This window comes from Oncorhynchus mykiss, chromosome 4, assembly GCF_057628025.1.
Source record: "Oncorhynchus mykiss isolate SJ-2025 chromosome 4, ASM5762802v1, whole genome shotgun sequence".
Classification (NCBI taxonomy): domain Eukaryota; kingdom Metazoa; phylum Chordata; class Actinopteri; order Salmoniformes; family Salmonidae; genus Oncorhynchus; species Oncorhynchus mykiss.
In genome coordinates, this window is record NC_143025.1 from 94,980,620 (window position 1) to 94,999,882 (window position 19,263).

The 19,263-nt window shown below is 44.4% G+C and overlaps 1 protein-coding gene across 1 annotated transcript in view; it reads right to left on the minus strand.

The window, feature by feature from the left end:
- The window catches only part of LOC110510406 (chloride intracellular channel protein 5), a 68,224-nt gene extending 50,816 nt beyond the window's left edge, over nucleotides 1-17,408 (minus strand). The window contains exon 1 of the mRNA XM_021591755.3: nucleotides 16,422-17,408. Within this exon, the coding sequence (XP_021447430.3) occupies nucleotides 16,422-17,000 (579 nt within the window). The 5' untranslated portion in view covers nucleotides 17,001-17,408. The remainder of the gene's footprint in view (nucleotides 1-16,421) is intronic.
- Between the last annotated feature and the right edge of the window lie 1,855 nt (nucleotides 17,409-19,263).

Below are 19,263 nucleotides of genomic sequence, written 5' to 3' on the forward strand. Positions count from 1 at the left end.
AAACTGACGGCTCTAGTTTAAACTGACGGCTCTAGTTTAAACTGACAGCTCTAGTTTAAACTGACAGACTTTGATGGGGATGTTTATATGATGTCATCTGACTGCAGAGTTGAAGATTGTTCAATCCCACATTTTAACTTTTTAACCATGTTTCTTTTGAGAAAAAGAAAATGTTTTTAAAAAAATCATTTTTATTTCACTTTTATTTAGCAGGTAGGCCAGTTGAGACCAAGTTCTCAATTACAACCACACATTCACCAGTAACACGATCCTCAATCAGCTTTCTGAATTTACCTCGAGACACCAGAACCACACATTCACCAGTAACACGATCCTCAATCAGCTTTCTGAATTTACCTCGAGACACCAGAACCACACATTCACCAGTAACACGATCCTCAATCAGCTTTCTGAATTTACCTCGAGACACCAGAACATCACAATCATCAGTAGTAAGATCCTCCATTGTTTTATTTTAGTGTTTTATTTAACCTTTATTTAACCAGGTAGACAAGTTGAGAACAAGTTCTCATTTACAACTGCGACCTGGCCAAGATAAAGCAAAGCAGTGTGACACAAACAACAACACAGAGTTACACATGGAATAAACAAAAGTACAGTCAGTAACACAATAGAAAAGTCTATATACAGCGTGTGCAAATGAGGTAAGATTAGGGAGGTAAGGCAATAAATAGGCCATTGTGGCGAAGTAATTACAATTTAGCAATTAAACACTGGAGTTATAGATGTGCAGATGAATGTGCAAGTAGAGATACTGGGGTGCAAAGGAGAAGAAAAAATAAATAACAGTATGGGGATGAGGTAGTTGGGTGGGCTATTTACAGATGGGTTATTTACAGGTGCAATGATCAGTAAGGTGCTCTGACAGCTGATGCTTAAAGTTAGTGAGGGAGAAATGAGTCTCCAGCTTCAGTGACTTTTTGCAATTTGTTCCAGTCATTGGCAGCAGAGAACTGGAAGGAAAGGCGGCCAAATGAGAGTTGGCTTTGGGGGTGACCAGTGAAATATACCTGCTGGAGCTATGGGTGTGTGCTGCTATGGTGACCAGCGAGCTGAGATAAGGCGGAGATTTATTTATAGATGACTTATAGATGAAATTGAGGCTCAGATATACACTGCTCAAAAAAATAAAGGGAACACTTAAACAACACAATGTAACTCCAAGTCAATCACACTTCTGTGAAATCAAACTGTCCACTTGGGAAGAAACACTGATTGACAATAAATGTCACATGCTGTTGTGCAAATGGAAAAGACAACAGGTGGAAATTATAGGCAATTAGAAAGACACCCCCAATAAAGGAGTGGTTCTGCAGGTGGTAACCACAGACCACTTCTCAGTTCCTATGCTTCCTGGCTGATGTTTTGGTCACTTTTGAATGCTGGCGGTGCTTTCACTCTAGTGGAAGCATGAGACGGAGTCTACAACCCACACAAGTGGCTCAGGTAGTGCAGCTCATCCAGGATGGCACATGTTTGCAAGAAGGTTTGCTGTGTCTGTCAGCGTTGTGTCCAGAGCATGGAGGCGCTACCAGGAGACAGGCCAGTACATCAGGAGATGTGGAGGAGGCCGTAGGAGGGCAACAACCCAGCAGCAGGACCGCTACCTCCGCCTTTGTGTAAGGAGGAACAGGAGGAGCACTACCAGAGACCTGCAAAATGACCTCCAGCAGGACACAAATGTGCATGTGTCTGCTCAAACGGTCAGAAACAGACTCTATGAGGGTGGTATGAGGGCCTGACGTCCACAGGTGGGGGTTGTGCTTACAGCCCAACACCGTTCAGGACGTTTGGCATTTGCCAGAGAACACCAAGACTGGCAAATTCCCCACCGGCGCCCTGTGCTCTTCACAGATAAAAGCAGGTTCACACTGAGCACGTGACAGACGTGACAGAGTCTGGAGACACCATGGAGAACGTTCTGCTGCCTGCAACATCCTCCAGCATGACCGGTTTGGCAGTGGGTCAGTCATGGTGTGGGGTGGCATTTTTTGGGGCGGCCGCACAGCCCTCCATGTGCTCGCCAGAGGTAGCCTGACTGCCATTAAGTACCGAGATCCTCAGACCCCTTGTGAGACCATATGCTGGTGTGGTTGGCCCTGGATTCCTCCTAATGCAAGACAATGCTAGACCTCATGTGGCTGGAGTGTGTCAGCAGTTCCTGCAAGAGAAAGGCATTGATGCTATGGACTGGCCCGCCCGTTCCCCAGACCTGAATCCAATTGAGCACATCTGGGACATCATTATCTCGCTCCATCCATCAACGCCACGTTGCACCACAGACTGTCCAGGAGTTGGAGGATGCTTTAGTCCAGGTCTGGGAGGAGATCCCTCAGGAGACCATCCGCCACCTCATCAGGAGCATGCCCAGGCGTTGTCGGGAGGTCATACAGGCACGTGGAGGCCACACACACTACTGAGCCTCATTTGGACTTGTTTTAAGGACATTACATCAAAGTTGGATCAGCCTGTAGTGTGTTTTTCCACTTTAATTTTGAGTGCGACTCCAAATCCAGACCTCCATGGGTTGATAAATATGATTTCCATTGATAATTTTTGTGTGATTTTGTTGTCAGCACATTCAACTATGTAAAGAAAAAAGTATTTAATAAGAATATTTCATTCATTCAGATCTAGGATGTATTATTTTAGTGTTCCCTTTATTTTTTTGAGCAGTGTAATTTACTAAAAGATGTCTTTATTTCGTCAAGATTTATACATCCAGTCAGAAATGCAGAAGTCTAAAAAGGAAGCATGAGAATTCCTGATTGACCATACTGCCATGACTATATACTGAAAAAACAAGATGGATGAGAGCTTCCCTTGTGGTGCAGAGGGTAAAAGACCAAAGATTGCAGGTTCAAACACGACTTGTGAAGGGTAAAAAATATGGCTGTTTGTACGATTAAATGCTGTTCAAATGTCCTACGAATAAAATTAAAATGGCATGTGTCTCTACATCACCTACAAAAATGAATATCTGTTAAATCTGAAAGGAAACATAATGGGGATGTATTCCAGTCTATAGAAACATAATGGGGATGTATTCCAGTCTGGAGGGAAACATAATGGGGATGTATTCCAGTCTATAGAAACATAATGGGGATGCATTCCAGTCTATAGAAACATAATGGGGATGTATTCCAGTCTGTAGAAACATAATGGGGATGTATTCCAGTCTGGAGGGAAACATAATGGGGATGTATTCCAATTTGGAGGGAAACATAATGGGGATGTATTCCAGTCCATAGAAACATAATGGGGATGTATTCCAGTCTGGAGGGAAACATAATGGGGATCTATTCCAGTCTGTAGAAACATAATGGGGATGTATTCCAGTCTATAGAAACATAATGGGGATGTATTCCAGTCTGGAGGGAAACATAATGGGGATGTATTATATTCTGGAGGGAAACATAATGGGGATGCATTCCAATCTGGAGGGAAACATAATGGGGATGTATTCCAATCTGGAGGGAAACATAATGGGGATGTATTCCAGTCTATAGAAACATAATGGGGATGTATTCCAGTCTGTAGAAATATAATGGGGATGTATTCCAATCTGGAGGGAAACATAATGGGGATGAATTCTAATCTGGAGGGAAACATAATGGGGATGAATTCTAATCTGGAGGGAAACATAATGGGGATCTATTCCAGTCTGGAGGGAAACATAATGGGGATGAATTCTAATCTGGAGGGAAACATAATGGGGATCTATTCCAGTCTGTAGAAACATAATGGGGATGTATTCCAGTCTATAGAAACATAATGGGGATGTATTCCAATCTGGAGGGAAACATAATGGGGATGTATTCCAATCTGTAGAAACATAATGGAGATGTATTCCAGTCTGGAGGGAAACATAATGGGGATGTATTCCAATCTGGAGGGAAACATAATGGAGATGTATTCCAGTCTGGAGGGAAACATAATGGGGATGTATTCCAATCTATAGAAACATAATGGGGATGTATTCCAGTCTGTATAAACATAATGGGGATGTATTCCAGTCTATAGAAACATAATGGGGATGTATTCCAGTCTGTAGAAACATAATGGGGATGTATTCCAGTCTATAGAAACATAATGGGGATGTATTACAATCTATAGAAACATAATGGGGATGGAGATTTATACATCCAGTCAGAAATGCAGAAGTCTAAAAAGGAAGCATGAGAATTCCTGATTGACCATACTGCCATGACTATATACTGAAAAAACAAGATGGATGAGAGCTTCCCTTGTGGTGCAGAGGGTAAAAGACCAAAGATTGCAGGTTCAAACACGACTTGTGAAGGGTAAAAAATATGGCTGTTTGTACGATTAAATGCTGTTCAAATGTCCTACGAATAAAATTAAAATGGCATGTGTCTCTACATCACCTACAAAAATGAATATCTGTTAAATCTGAAAGGAAACATAATGGGGATGTATTCCAGTCTATAGAAACATAATGGGGATGTATTCCAGTCTGGAGGGAAACATAATGGGGATGTATTCCAGTCTATAGAAACATAATGGGGATGCATTCCAGTCTATAGAAACATAATGGGGATGTATTCCAGTCTGTAGAAACATAATGGGGATGTATTCCAGTCTGGAGGGAAACATAATGGGGATGTATTCCAATTTGGAGGGAAACATAATGGGGATGTATTCCAGTCCATAGAAACATAATGGGGATGTATTCCAGTCTGGAGGGAAACATAATGGGGATCTATTCCAGTCTGTAGAAACATAATGGGGATGTATTCCAGTCTATAGAAACATAATGGGGATGTATTCCAGTCTGGAGGGAAACATAATGGGGATGTATTATATTCTGGAGGGAAACATAATGGGGATGCATTCCAATCTGGAGGGAAACATAATGGGGATGTATTCCAATCTGGAGGGAAACATAATGGGGATGTATTCCAGTCTATAGAAACATAATGGGGATGTATTCCAGTCTGTAGAAATATAATGGGGATGTATTCCAATCTGGAGGGAAACATAATGGGGATGAATTCTAATCTGGAGGGAAACATAATGGGGATGAATTCTAATCTGGAGGGAAACATAATGGGGATCTATTCCAGTCTGGAGGGAAACATAATGGGGATGAATTCTAATCTGGAGGGAAACATAATGGGGATCTATTCCAGTCTGTAGAAACATAATGGGGATGTATTCCAGTCTATAGAAACATAATGGGGATGTATTCCAATCTGGAGGGAAACATAATGGGGATGTATTCCAATCTGTAGAAACATAATGGAGATGTATTCCAGTCTGGAGGGAAACATAATGGGGATGTATTCCAATCTGGAGGGAAACATAATGGAGATGTATTCCAGTCTGGAGGGAAACATAATGGGGATGTATTCCAATCTATAGAAACATAATGGGGATGTATTCCAGTCTGTATAAACATAATGGGGATGTATTCCAGTCTATAGAAACATAATGGGGATGTATTCCAGTCTGTAGAAACATAATGGGGATGTATTCCAGTCTATAGAAACATAATGGGGATGTATTCCAGTCTGGAGGGAAACATAATGGGGATGTATTCTAATCTGAAGGGAAACATAATGGGGATGTATTCCAGTCTGGAGAGAAACATAATGGGGATGTATTCCAGTCTGTATAAACATAATGGGGATGTATTCCAGTCTATAGAAACATAATGGGGATGTATTCCAGTCTATAGAAACATAATGGGGATGTATTCTAATCTGAAAGGAAACATAATGGGGATGTATTCCAGTCTATAGAAACATAATGGGGATGTATTCCAGTCTGGAGGGAAACATAATGGGGATGTATTCCAGTCTATAGAAACATAATGGGGATGTATTACAATCTATAGAAACATAATGGGGATGTATTCCAGTCTGGAGGGAAACATAATGGGGATGTATTCTAATCTGGAGGGAAACATAATGGGGATGTATTCCAGTCTATAGAAACATAATGGGGATGTATTCTAATCTGGAGGGAAACATAATGGGGATGTATTCCAGTCTATAGAAACATAATGGGGATGTATTCCAGTCTATAGAAACATAATGGGGATGTATTCTAATCTGGAGGGAAACATAATGGGGATGTATTCCAGTCTATAGAAACATAATGGGGATGTATTCCAGTCTATAGAAACATAACAGGGATGTATTCCAGTCTGGAGGGAAACATAATGGGGATGCATTCCAATCTGGAGGGAAACATAATGGGGATGCATTCCAGTCTGATCTTTCATGCTTTAATGAGATACAAATGTGCATGCTGGGAGTCTAGTGGTAATATTAGGTCAAACTTAAATATAAGACTTGGTCAAATGTATAATGCTTGAACATCAATGGAATATTGTGTTAAACTGAAAACAAATATCCTATAAACATCTAAACATTTCCAAAAACGTACTTGGAATTACTAGAATTATGAGACATTTTTGCAAATGTATAAAAATGTGAAAACAGAAATACCTTAATTGCAGAAGTATTCAGACCTTTTGCTATGAGACTTGCAATTTCCATTGATCATCCTTGAGATATTTCTACAACTTTGGAGTCCACCGGTGGTAAATTCAATTGATTGGACATGATTTGGAAAGGCTCACACCTGTCTATATAGGTCCCACAGTTGACAGTTCATGTCACAGCAAAGAACCAAGCCATGAGGTATGATAGAAATATTACGTACTTACCTGATTTGTTTGATATTAAAAGTTAATTATTATATATTTAACTAAGAGTAAGACTGGCCTGCTAAGGCTGAGTTTTATGGTGTCCACTCTGGCTTCCTGCAGCTTGTCTGGGCACTTAGGGTTTTACTAGAGAGCGATAAAACTTTACAGCCACATTCCATTCTATGATCAGTGGTGAACTGAGGAAATGGGTTTTACTAGAGGGCGATAAAACTTTACAGCCACATTCCATTTTATGATCAGTGGTGAACTTAGGGAGATGTATTCCATGGACAGGTTGTGGGATGATTGATCTGTTCCTCCAGACTCTCTCGGTTACAAAGGCCTCAATATTCCTAATTATCCTAGCATCTGGGAGACCACATCCGAGGAAGATGACCAGAGGATGAACCCAAAGTGGCTTATGGTCCCCCCCAATTTATATGGGAGGGGTGGAAGCAAGCATTCTGGGTATTAGCTATATAAACTGTGCATTGTCTGTAAAGTGAAGGCTCTCAGTCCAACAGTCAAGACTGTTGGGCTGACGGTTTCATTATTGCAATAATTAATCGATATTAAATAAAGATGATTGTTTGAAGAAATAACCAAAGTCTCTCAGAACTGAATTTCCACCACAGAGGTTGAAAAAATTGTCTGTAGAGCTCCGAGACAGGATTATGTCGAGGCACAGATCTGGGGAAGGGTACCAAAAAATGTCTGCAGCATTGAAGGTCCCCAAGAACACAGCAGCCTCCATCATTCTGAAATTAAAGAAGTTTAGAACCACCAAGACTCTTCCTAGAGCTGGCCGCCAGGCCAAACTGAGCAATCGGGTCAAGGGCCTTGGTCAGGGAGGTGTCCAAAAAAACAGATGGTCCCTCTGACAGAGCTGCAGAGTTCCTCTGTGGAGATGGGACAACCATCTCTGCAGCACTCCACCGATCAGGCCTGTATGGTAGAGTGGCCAGACGGAAGCCCCTCCTCAGTAAAAGGCACATGACTGCCCGCTTGGAGTTTGCCAAAAGGCACCTAAAGGACTTAGACCATGAGAAACAAGATGCTCTGATCTGATGAAAGCAAGATTTAATTGTTTGGCCTGAATGCCTGGAGGAAACCTGGCACCAGCCCTACGGCGAAGCATGGTGGTGGCAGCATCATGCTGTGGGGATGTTTTTCAGGGGCAGGGACTGGGAGAGTAGTCAGGGTTGAGGAAAATATGAACGGCGCAAAGTACAGAGAGATCCTTGATGAAAACCTGCTCCAGAGCGCTCAGGACCTCAGACTGGGGAAAGGTTAAACCTTCCATCAGGACAACAACCCTAAACACACAGCCAAGACAAAGCAGGAGTGGCTTCAGGACAAGTCTCTGAATGTCCTTGAGTGGCCCAGCTAGAGCCCGGACTTAAACCCGATAGAACTTCTCTGGAGGGACCTGAAAATAGCTGTACAGCAACACTCCCCAACCAACCTGACAGAGCTTGAGAGGATCTGCAGAGGAGAATGGGAGAAACTCTCCAAATACAGGTTTGCTAAGCTTGTAGCGTCATACCCAAGAAGACTCGATTCTGTAATCGATGCCAAAGGTTCTTCAACAAAATACTGAGTCTGAATAATGTAAATGTGATATTTCAGTTGGATTGTTTTTTTTATATACATTTGCAAACATTTCTAAAAACCAGTTTGTAGTTTGTCATTATGGGGTATTGTGTGTAGATTGATGAGGAAAAAAACACAATTGGGTCTAAATACTTTCCGGATGGATTGAAACATCAAGGTAGGGTGTGACAGGTATTCTACCCACTCCTAGTTGTAGAACACTGTGGTAACTGGGAACAAAATAACACTTAGTATGACAATATTATTTGATTTAGATTCATAATATTATTATACAAACAAACATACAGTGCCTTCAGAGAGTATTCATACCCCCTGACTTATTACACATGTTGTTGTTACAGCCTGAATTCAACATGGAATAAAACATTAAAAAAATCACATAACATCTCACTACAGGTGTAGAGACACGAGGTGTAGAGACAATAGAGGAGTGGTGACACTAGAGGTGTAGAGACACGAGGTGTAGAGACAATAGAGGAGTGGTGACACTAGAGGTGTAGAGACACGAGGTGTAGAGACAATAGAGGAGTGGTGACACTAGAGGTGTAGAGACACGAGGTGTAGAGACAATAGAGGAGTAATGACAGTAGAGGTGTGGTGACACTAGAGGAGTGGTGACACTAGAGGTGTGGTGACAATAGAGGAGTGGTGACACTAGAGGAGTGGTGACACTAGAGGTGTGGTGACACTAGAGGTGTAGAGACAATAGAGGAGTGGTGACACTAGAGGTGTAGAGACACGAGGTGTAGAGACAATAGAGGAGTGGTGACACTAGAGGTGTGGTGACACTAGAGGAGTGGTGACACTAGAGGTGTGGTGACACTAGAGGTGTGGTGACACTAGAGGAGTGGTGACACTAGAGGAGTGGTGACACTAGAGGAGTGGTGACACTAGAGGTGTGGTGACACTAGAGGTGTGGTGACACTAGAGGTGTGGTGACACTAGAGGATTGGTGACACTAGAGGTGTGGTGACACTAGAGGATTGGTGACACTAGAGGAGTAGAGGTGTGGTGACACTAGAGGCGTGGTGACACTAGAGGATTGGTGACACTAGAGGAGTAGAGGTGTGGTGACACTAGAGGTGTGGTGACACTAGATGCATGGTGACACTAGAGGAGTGGTGACACTAGAGGGGTGCTGACACTAGAGGTGTAGAGGTGTGGTGACACTAGAGGAGTGGTGACAATAGAGGAGTGGTGACAATAGAGTGGTGACACTAGAGGAGTGGTGACAATAGAGGCGTGGTGACACTAGAGGTGTAGAGACAATAGAGGAGTGGTGACACTAGAGGTGTAGAGACACGAGGTGTAGAGACAATAGAGGAGTGGTGACAGTAGAGGTGTGGTGACACTAGAGGAGTGGTGACACTAGAGGAGTGGTGACACTAGAGGTGTCGTGACACTAGAGGTGTGGTGACACTAGAGGTGTGGTGACACTAGAGGATTGGTGACACTAGAGGTGTGGTGACACTAGAGGATTGGTGACACTAGAGGAGTAGAGGTGTGGTGACACTAGAGGCATGGTGACACTAGAGGATTGGTGACACTAGAGGAGTAGAGGTGTGGTGACACTAGAGGTGTGGTGACACTAGATGCATGGTGACACTAGAGGTGTGGTGACACTAGAGGAGTGGTGACACTAGAGGAGTGCTGACATTAGAGGTGTAGAGGTGTGGTGACACTAGAGGAGTGGTGACAATAGAGGAGTGGTGACAATAGAGTGGTGACACTAGAGGAGTGGTGACACTAGATGAGTGGTGACAATAGAGGAGTGGTGACACTAGAGGAGTGGTGACAATAGAGAAGTGGTGACACTAGAGGTGTGGTGACACTAGAGGTGTAGAGGAGTGGTGACACTAGAGGTGTGGTGACACTAGAGGAGTGGTGACACGAGAGGAGTGGTGACACAAGAGGAGTGGTGACACTAGAGGTGTAGAGACAATAGAGGAGTGGTGACACTAGAGGTGTGGTGACACTAGAGGTGTGGTGACACTAGAGGTGTGGTGACACTAGAGGTCTGGTGACACTAGAGGATTGGTGACACTAGAGGTGTGGTGACACTAGAGGATTGGTGACACTAGAGGAGTAGAGGTGTGGTGACACTAGAGGTGTGGTGACACTAGATGCATGGTGACACTAGAGGTGTGGTGACACTAGAGGAGTGGTGACACTAGAGGAGTGCTGACATTAGAGGTGTAGAGGTGTGGTGACACTAGAGGAGTGGTGACAATAGAGGAGTGGTGACAATAGAGTGGTGACACTAGAGGAGTGGTGACACTAGATGAGTGGTGACAATAGAGGAGTGGTGACACTAGAGGAGTGGTGACAATAGAGAAGTGGTGACACTAGAGGTGTGGTGACACTAGAGGTGTAGAGGAGTGGTGACACTAGAGGTGTGGTGACACTAGAGGAGTGGTGACACGAGAGGAGTGGTGACACAAGAGGAGTGGTGACACTAGAGGTGTAGAGACAATAGAGGAGTGGTGACACTAGAGGAGTGGTGACACTAGAGGTGTGGTGACACTAGAGGTGTGGTGACACTAGAGGTCTGGTGACACTAGAGGATTGGTGACACTAGAGGTGTGGTGACACTAGAGGATTGGTGACACTAGAGGAGTAGAGGTGTGGTGACACTAGAGGTGTGGTGACACTAGATGCATGGTGACACTAGAGGTGTGGTGACACTAGAGGAGTGGTGACACTAGAGGAGTGCTGTCACTAGAGGTGTAGAGGTGTGGTGACACTATAGGAGTGGTGACAATAGAGGAGTGGTGACAATAGAGTGGTGACACTAGAGGAGTGGTGACACTAGATGAGTGGTGACAATAGAGGAGTTGTGACACTAGAGGAGTGGTGACAATAGAGAAGTGGTGACACTAGAGGTGTGGTGACACTTGAGGTGTAGAGGAGTGGTGACACTAGAGGTGTGGTGACACTAGAGGAGTGGTGACACGAGAGGAGTGGTGACACAAGAGGAGTGGTGACACTAGAGGTGTAGAGGAGTGGTATCACTAGAGGTGTGGTGACACTAGAGGTGTAGAGGATTGGTGACACTAGAGGTGTAGAGGATTGGTGACACTAGAGGTGTGGTGACACTAGAGGAGTGGTGACACGAGAGGAGTGGTGACACAAGAGGAGTGGTGACACTAGAGGTGTAGAGGAGTGGTGACACTAGAGGTGTGGTAACACTAGAGGTGTAGAGGATTGGTGACACTAGAGGTGTGGTGACACTAGAGGAGTGGTGACACTAGAGGTGTAGAGGATTGGTAACACTAGAGGTGTGATGACACTAGAGGAGTGGTGACACTAGAGGTGTAGAGGATTGGTAACACTAGAGGTGTGGTGACACTAGAGGTGTAGAGGATTGGTGACACTAGAGGTGTGGTGACACTAGAGGAGTGGTGACACTAGAGGTGTGGTGACACTAGAGGAGTGGTGACACTAGAGGAGTGGTGACACTAGAGGTGTGGTGACACTAGAGGTGTGGTGACACTAGAGGAGTGGTGACACTAGAGGTGTAGAGGTGTGGTGACACTAGAGGTGTGGTGACACTAGATGTGTGGTGACACTAGAGGAGTGTTGACACTAGAGGAGTGGTGACACTAGAGGAGTGGTGACACTAGAGGTGTGGTGACACTAGAGGTGTAGAGGAGTGGTGTCACTAGAGGAGTGGTGACACTAGAGGAGTGGTGACACTAGAGGAGTGGTGACACTAGAGGAGTGGTGACACTAGAGGAGTGGTGACACTAGAGAAGTGGTGACACTAGAGGTGTAGAGGTGTGGTGACACTAGAGGTGTGGTGACAGAGGTGTAGAGCTGTGGTGACACTAGAGGAGTGGTGACACTAGAGGAGTGGTGACACTAGAGGAGTGGTGACACTAGAGGTGTAGAGGTGTGGTGACACTAGAGGAGTGGTGACACTAGAGGAGTGGTGACACTAGAGGTGTAGAGGTGTTTTGACACTAGAGGTGTGGTGACACTAGAGGTGTGGTGACACTAGAGGAGTGGTGACACTAGAGGAGTGGTGACACTAGAGGTGTGGTGACACTAGAGGTGTAGAGGTGTGGTGACACTAGAGGAGTGGTGACACGGTTAATGTGATTAGATTTTAATTATTTGACTACGCTTCCTGTATTTGACCTTGTGTTGTTATTTCGCTGAACACTAGAAGGTTTAATGTTATTTTTGGCAGTGAAACGAGGCTACTCAGGAGAGAAAAAACAAAACCCATAAAAAAAAAATGTAAATCGGCGTACCCCGGACGGCATTGCACGTACCCCAGTTTGGGTATACATGGGCTAGGGCAGGAGATAGGGGCTAGGGGATAGGGCAGAAGATAGGGGCTAGGGGATAGGGCAGGAGATAGGGGCTAGGGGATAGGGCAGGAGATAGGGGCTAGGGCAGGAGATAGGGTCTATGGGCTAGGGCAGGAGATAGGTTCTATTGGCTAGGGGATAAGGGCTAGGGCAGGAGATAGGGGCTAGGGGATAGGGCAGGAGATAGGGGCTAGGGGCTAGGGGATAAGAGCTAGGGCAGGAGATAGGGTCTAAGGGCTAGGGCAGGATATAGGGGATAAGGGCTAGGGCAGGATATAGGGTCTATGGGCTAGGGCAGGAGATAGGTTCTATTGGCTAGGGGATAAGGGCTAGGGCAGGAGATAAGTTCTATTGGCTAGGGGATAGGGGCTGGGGATAAGGGCTAGGGCAGGAGATAGGGTCTATGGGCTAGGGCAGGAGATAGGTTCTATTGGCTAGGGGATAGGGGCTGGGGATAAGGGCTAGGGCAAGAGATAGGGTCTATGGGCTAGGGGATAGGGTCTATGGGCTAGGGGATAGGGTCTATGGGCTAGGGGATAGGGTCTATTGGCTAGGGGATAGGGTCTATTGGCTAGGGGATAGGGTCTATTGGCTAGGGGATAGGGTCTATTGGCTAGGGGATAGGGTCTATTGGCTAGGGGATAGGGTCTATTGGCTAGGGGATAGGGTATATTGGCTAGGGGATATGGTCTATTGGCTAGGAGATAGGGTCTATTGGCTAGGAGATAGGGTCTATTGGCTAGGGGATAGGGTCTATTGGCTAGGGGATAGGGTATATTGGCTAGGGGATAGGGTCTATTGGCTAGGGGATAGGGTCTATTGGCTAGGGGATAGGGTCTATTGGCTAGGGGATAGGGTCTATTGGCTAGGGTCTATTGGCTAGGGGATAGGGTCTATTAGCTAGGGGCTAGGGTCTATTGGCTAGGGGATAAGAGCTAGGGCAGGAGATAGGGTCTATTGGCTTAGGTCTATTGGCTAGGGGATAGAGTCTATTGGCTAGGGGATAGGGTATATTGGCTAGGGGATAGGGTCTATTGGCTAGGGGATAGGGTCTATGGGCTACGGGATAGGGTCTATGGGCTAGGGGATAGGGTCTATTGGCTAGGGGATAGTGTCTATTGGCTAGGGGATAGGGTCTATTGGCTAGGGTATATTGGCTAGGGGATAGGGTATATTAGCTAGGGGATATGGTCTATTGGCTAGGGGATAGGGTCTATGGGCTAGGGGATAGGGTCTATGGGCTAAGGGATAGGGTCTATTGGCTAGGGGATAGGGTATATGGGCTTGGGGATAGGGTCTATGGGCTAGGGGATAGGGGATAAGAGCTAGGGCAGGAGATAGGTACGAGGCTACCGTATATCTGGACTTTCTCAGACTCAAACATGTCCAACCACTCTCTTGTTCAAACCCCTCTCTCTCTCTCTCTCTCTCTCTCTCTGTTAATCTGTGTTGCTCAATTATCAGGGTGACCGTGCTAGAACAGAAAACACTGATTACAGCCAGTGTGTGTGTGGCGGGGGGGGGGGGGGGGGGTTTGCCCAGCCATAGAGCTCACCTCTTGTTTCTATGGTGGTACAGTGAACTATAGTTAATGATTACAAGGCTGTCTCCAGGGCTTGTCAAAGTCAAAGACGGTGTACAGAGGATATAGACACAGTGGAATAAAACAGCACTTCCTGCTCTACACACAGAAATGAGCTTGTTGATAAAGAAAACATTAATAGGAGGCCAAGTGCCTCTCTGAACTCTCTATAACCACTGTGTTCTGTCGGACTCTGTGTTTTCAAAACTGAGGGTCGAAGACAGTTCCACCACTGATTTTCATTCTATTTCAAGAACTGATTTAAACCTGATGAACCCACCTGATTTAAACACCAGGTGGGTTCATTATCAAGTAGAACAGGAAACCTGCTGTCGTCTGGACCTCCAGGCTCGGATGTGGATAGCCCTGGACGAGGCCTATCCTGCTGTGAGGCCTACTATAGCAAAGTCCATGTGGAGGGGGATGACCACTCACACAGCCACACCTTAACGACCTTCAGACTACTGCATAGTGGTGAGGAGGGTACGGGCCAATCTTAGACGGTAACTCAATGAGCCCTGTCTTTCCCTGAAAAACACTATCTGATGAAGATAGATCGTATACAGACCATATACAACCTTTAACACACGTTCTAGTCAATGCTTGCTTTCTTACGGCTGTTTTAAAACATCACCTTTATCCCTCAGAAGACTAATGACATTTGAAAACATTTGAAACCATGTGTGACAGTTGCAGAAATACAGATTATGTTGGCCTATATATACTATATATATTCCTCTTCCTCAATTATAGACATATATATAGGCCAACGTAATCTGTGTTTCTCCAACTGTCACACAACGGGAGTTCTGTTTAATCCCATTCTTTAGGCCTACCTTCTGAGACAGTTGAAGAAACAGCTGTTTAATCCCATTCTTTAGGCCTACCTTCTGAGACAGTTGGAGAAACAGCTGTTTAATCCCATTCTTTAGGCCTACCTTCTGAGACAGTTGAAGAAACAGCTGTTTAATCCCATTCTTTAGGCCTACCTTCTGAGACAGTTGGAGAAACAGCTGTTTAATCCCATTCTTTAGGCCTACCTTCTGAGACAGTTGAAGAAACAGCTGTTTAATCCCATTCTTTAGGCCTACCTTCTGAGACAGTTGAAGAAACAGCTGTTTAATCCCATTCTTTAGGCCTACCTTCTGAGACAGTTGAAGAAACAGCTGTTTAATCCCATTCTTTAGGCCTACCTTCTGAGACAGTTGGAGAAACAGATGTTTAATCCCATTCTTTAGGCCTACCTTCTGAGACAGTTGGAGAAACAGCTGTTTAATCCCATTCTTTAGGCCTACCTTCTGAGACAGTTGAAGAAACAGCTGTTTAATCCCATTCTTTAGGCCTACCTTCTGAGACAGTTGAAGAAACAGCTGTTTAATCCCATTCTTTAGGCCTACCTTCTGAGACAGTTGAAGAAACAGCTGTTTAATCCCATTCTTTAGGCCTACCTTCTGAGACAGTTGGAGAAACAGATGTTTAATCCCATTCTTTAGGCCTACCTTCTGAGACAGTTGGAGAAACAGCTGTTTAATCCTATTCTTTAGGCCTACCTTCTGAGACAGTTGAAGAAACAGCTGTTTAATCCCATTCTTTAGGCCTACCTTCTGAGACAGTTGGAGAAACAGCTGTTTAATCCTATTCTTTAGGCCTACCTTCTGAGACAGTTGAAGAAACAGCTGTTTAATCCCATTCTTTAGGCCTACCTTCTGAGACAGTTGGAGAAACAGCTATTTAGTCAAATTCCTTAGGCCTACCTTCTGAGACAGTTGAAGAAACAGCTGTTTAATCCCATTCTTTAGGCCTACCTTCTGAGACAGTTGAAGAAACAGCTGTTTAATCCCATTCTTTAGGCCTACCTTCTGAGACAGTTGGAGAAACAGCTGTTTAATCCCATTCTTTAGGCCTACCTTCTGAGACAGTTGGAGAAACAGCTGTTTAATCCCATTCTTTAGGCCTACCTTCTGAGAGTTGGAGAAACAGCTGTTTAATCCCATTCTTTAGGCCTACCTTCTGAGACAGTTGGAGAAACAGCTGTTTAATCCCATTCTTTAGGCCTACCTTCTGAGACAGTTGGAGAAACAGCTGTTTAATCCTAATCCTGTTTATCATCTCGGAGCCTGTATATACCTATTCCACGGTTGTTTATAGGAATATCCCTTCTGAGACAGTTGGAGACAGTTTGAGAAAGTTGACAATTCCTCTTCCTTACCTTGACAAACAGGGAGATTTCGGGCGCATTGGGGTCATCAGGAGTGGCACTGTCCTCGTTCAGAGTAATGGCTTCTAGAGTCTCGATGGTCTTCAGACTGTAGTCCACCGGTTCTTCCTCCTCCTTGTCGCTCAGACTCTTCTCACTGTGGCTGTAGGCATCCACCAGCCTGTCCTGCAGGTTGTCCTCGTGCTTGGAGGAGGAAGAGGAGGATGATGATGACGATGACCGTCTCGAGCCAGCTCCATCACCGTTAACCTCGAGGACAGCCTCAACCTCTGCTGCTAATTTAATCTCCTCCACCGTGCACTTATCGTCTTCGTTGTTGCCGTACGAGGAGGCTATAGAAGAACAATCTTTCTCTGCTGCCTGTTCCGGCGCGTCTCTGGTGTCCATGTAGTCCGGCGAAGATCGCTTCCCTCTCGGGGATGAGTACACCTGCTCCTCTCTGTGCAACGCCTCTTCCACCTCACTGGGAGTTTCATAGATAACTCCTTGGTTCTCATACTTGGCCTCGGCAGGACTGTCGGGCTGCTCATACACGCTCCCCTCCGCTACGGTCTCGTACAAGTTCTCCATGCTGGCCGCTTCTCTGGCTAAATGTTCAGGGCTGACTGGGGGGAGAGTTGTCCGTTACAAGGTTGCTGCAACTAACTGACTGGTGATTGTCTGTAGCCGCGCTGGTCTCTCTCACTCTCGGTGCAATGGGCTTGCCCTCTCTCTCCCCCCTCCCCCTGATTACACGCATGAGTGAGCTCTAGCAATGATAACTCAGACAGAACTTTGATCCTTCAGTAGCAGCCCAGTCTCAGGTGATTCAAGCCCTAGCTGGCTGCTTGTAAGGAGACCTGGTTATAAAGACTAGCCTTTAACGATGGCTGGTATTTCACACGTAACTATTTGATTGGATCCATTAGGAACCCCATTAGCCGATAATAGTAATAACATTGGAGATGTCACACAGCATGTCTATACTTCTAAAGGAAGGAAGGTATGACATCATTGTGACATCCTGTATATGAGTGAAAACACTGGTACAGACGGGAACAGAGTATATAGGCTCCCCAATGCCTTATATAGTGCACTACCCCCATAGGGCTCTGGTATAAAGTAGTGCACTATATAGGGAATAGGGCTCTGGTCTAAAGTAGTGCACTATATAGGGAATGGGGTGCCATAGGGCTCTGGTCTAAAGTAGTGCACTATATAGGGAATAGGGTGCCATAGGGCTCTGGCCAAAAGTAGTGCACCTAATAGGGAATGGGGTGCCATAGGGCTCTGGTCTAAAGTAGTGCACTACATTGGGAATAGGGTGCTATTTGGAATGTGACATAACACCCTGCAGGGTGGGTGCAGGTGGGCAAACCCTTCACAATAATCACCACATAGCATATAGTCTGAAATCACTACAGAGAAACTCCTTATCAAGAGACCCATTTATACCCGCTGCTAACATGCATCCTTTGTCCTGATTTTGTCCACATATTGAGACTGGTGTAGACGATTAAAAGCTGCATTGTGAATTGATTGTGATCAGATCTCCCACCTCCGGAGGTAGACAGGGAACATTTGTATCTGGATATTTTAATCAAGTGTAAACAGATCTTTATAATCAAACCATTTCACCTGTTAGAGTCGATGCCCCCCCTCTGAAACACAATTAGAATAATAAAAACATTCCCAAAATAAAGCTGTCAGTTTAAGCTAGAGATATCTGCATTGGGTGTGTCTCAATCCACTTCATCCCCCGATGTCACACTTCCGTATCTGCGGTGAGAGGTGTCAGAGCTAGAGTTGTCAGACCATGAGACATCCTGAAAATCGATCTTCTCGCAAAATCGTCTGTAGCGTCCGAACAGTTTGGGCTACACACTATTAATATTACTACTACTAATAATACTATTAATACTTATTTTCCACCATAATTTGCAAATAAATTCATTAAAAATCCATCCTACAATGTGATTTTCTGGAATTTCTTTTCTCACTGTCATACCTGAAGTGTACCTATGATGAAAATTACAGGCCCCTCTCATCGTTTTAAGTGGGAGAACTTGCACAATTGGTGGCTGACTAAATACTTTTTTTGCCCCACTGTACCTCAACTTGCTCAATTTCCACATTCTTTATTACAATATTTACACACTATTAATAGTATGACTACTAATAATACTATACTACTACTACTAATAATACAATATTTACACACTATTAATAGTATGACTACTAATAATACTATACTACTACTACTAATAATACAATATTTACACACTATTAATAGTATGACTACTAATAATACTATACTACTACTACTAATATTACAATATTTACACACTATTAATAGTATGACTACTAATAATACTATACTACTACTACTAATATTACAATATTTACACACTATTAATAGTACTACTACTAATAATACTATACTACTAATAATACTAATAATACAATATTTAGTTGAGGTTTAGGGTTTAGTTAATGATTTGTCTCAAATACAATGCTTTTAGTTTTGGAAATATTTAGGACCAACTTATTTCTTGCTACCATTCTGAAACCAACAGCTCTTTGTTAAGTGTTGCAGTCATTTCATTAGCTGTAGTAGCTGACTGCCTCTCCTTGTTCGTTCGGCGGTCGTCGTCACCGACTTTCTAGCTGCCACCGATCTACGTTTCTTTTTCCATTTGTTTTGTCTTGATTGTACACACCTGGTTCCCATTACGTTATAATGTATTCCCTATTTAACCCTCTAGTTCCCACATGGTTTTGTGCGTGTTTGTTCTTTGTTTAGTGTTCAAGACTTCTGTGAGCTGGTGTGTTTTCTCTGTGTGGAAATGTTGTT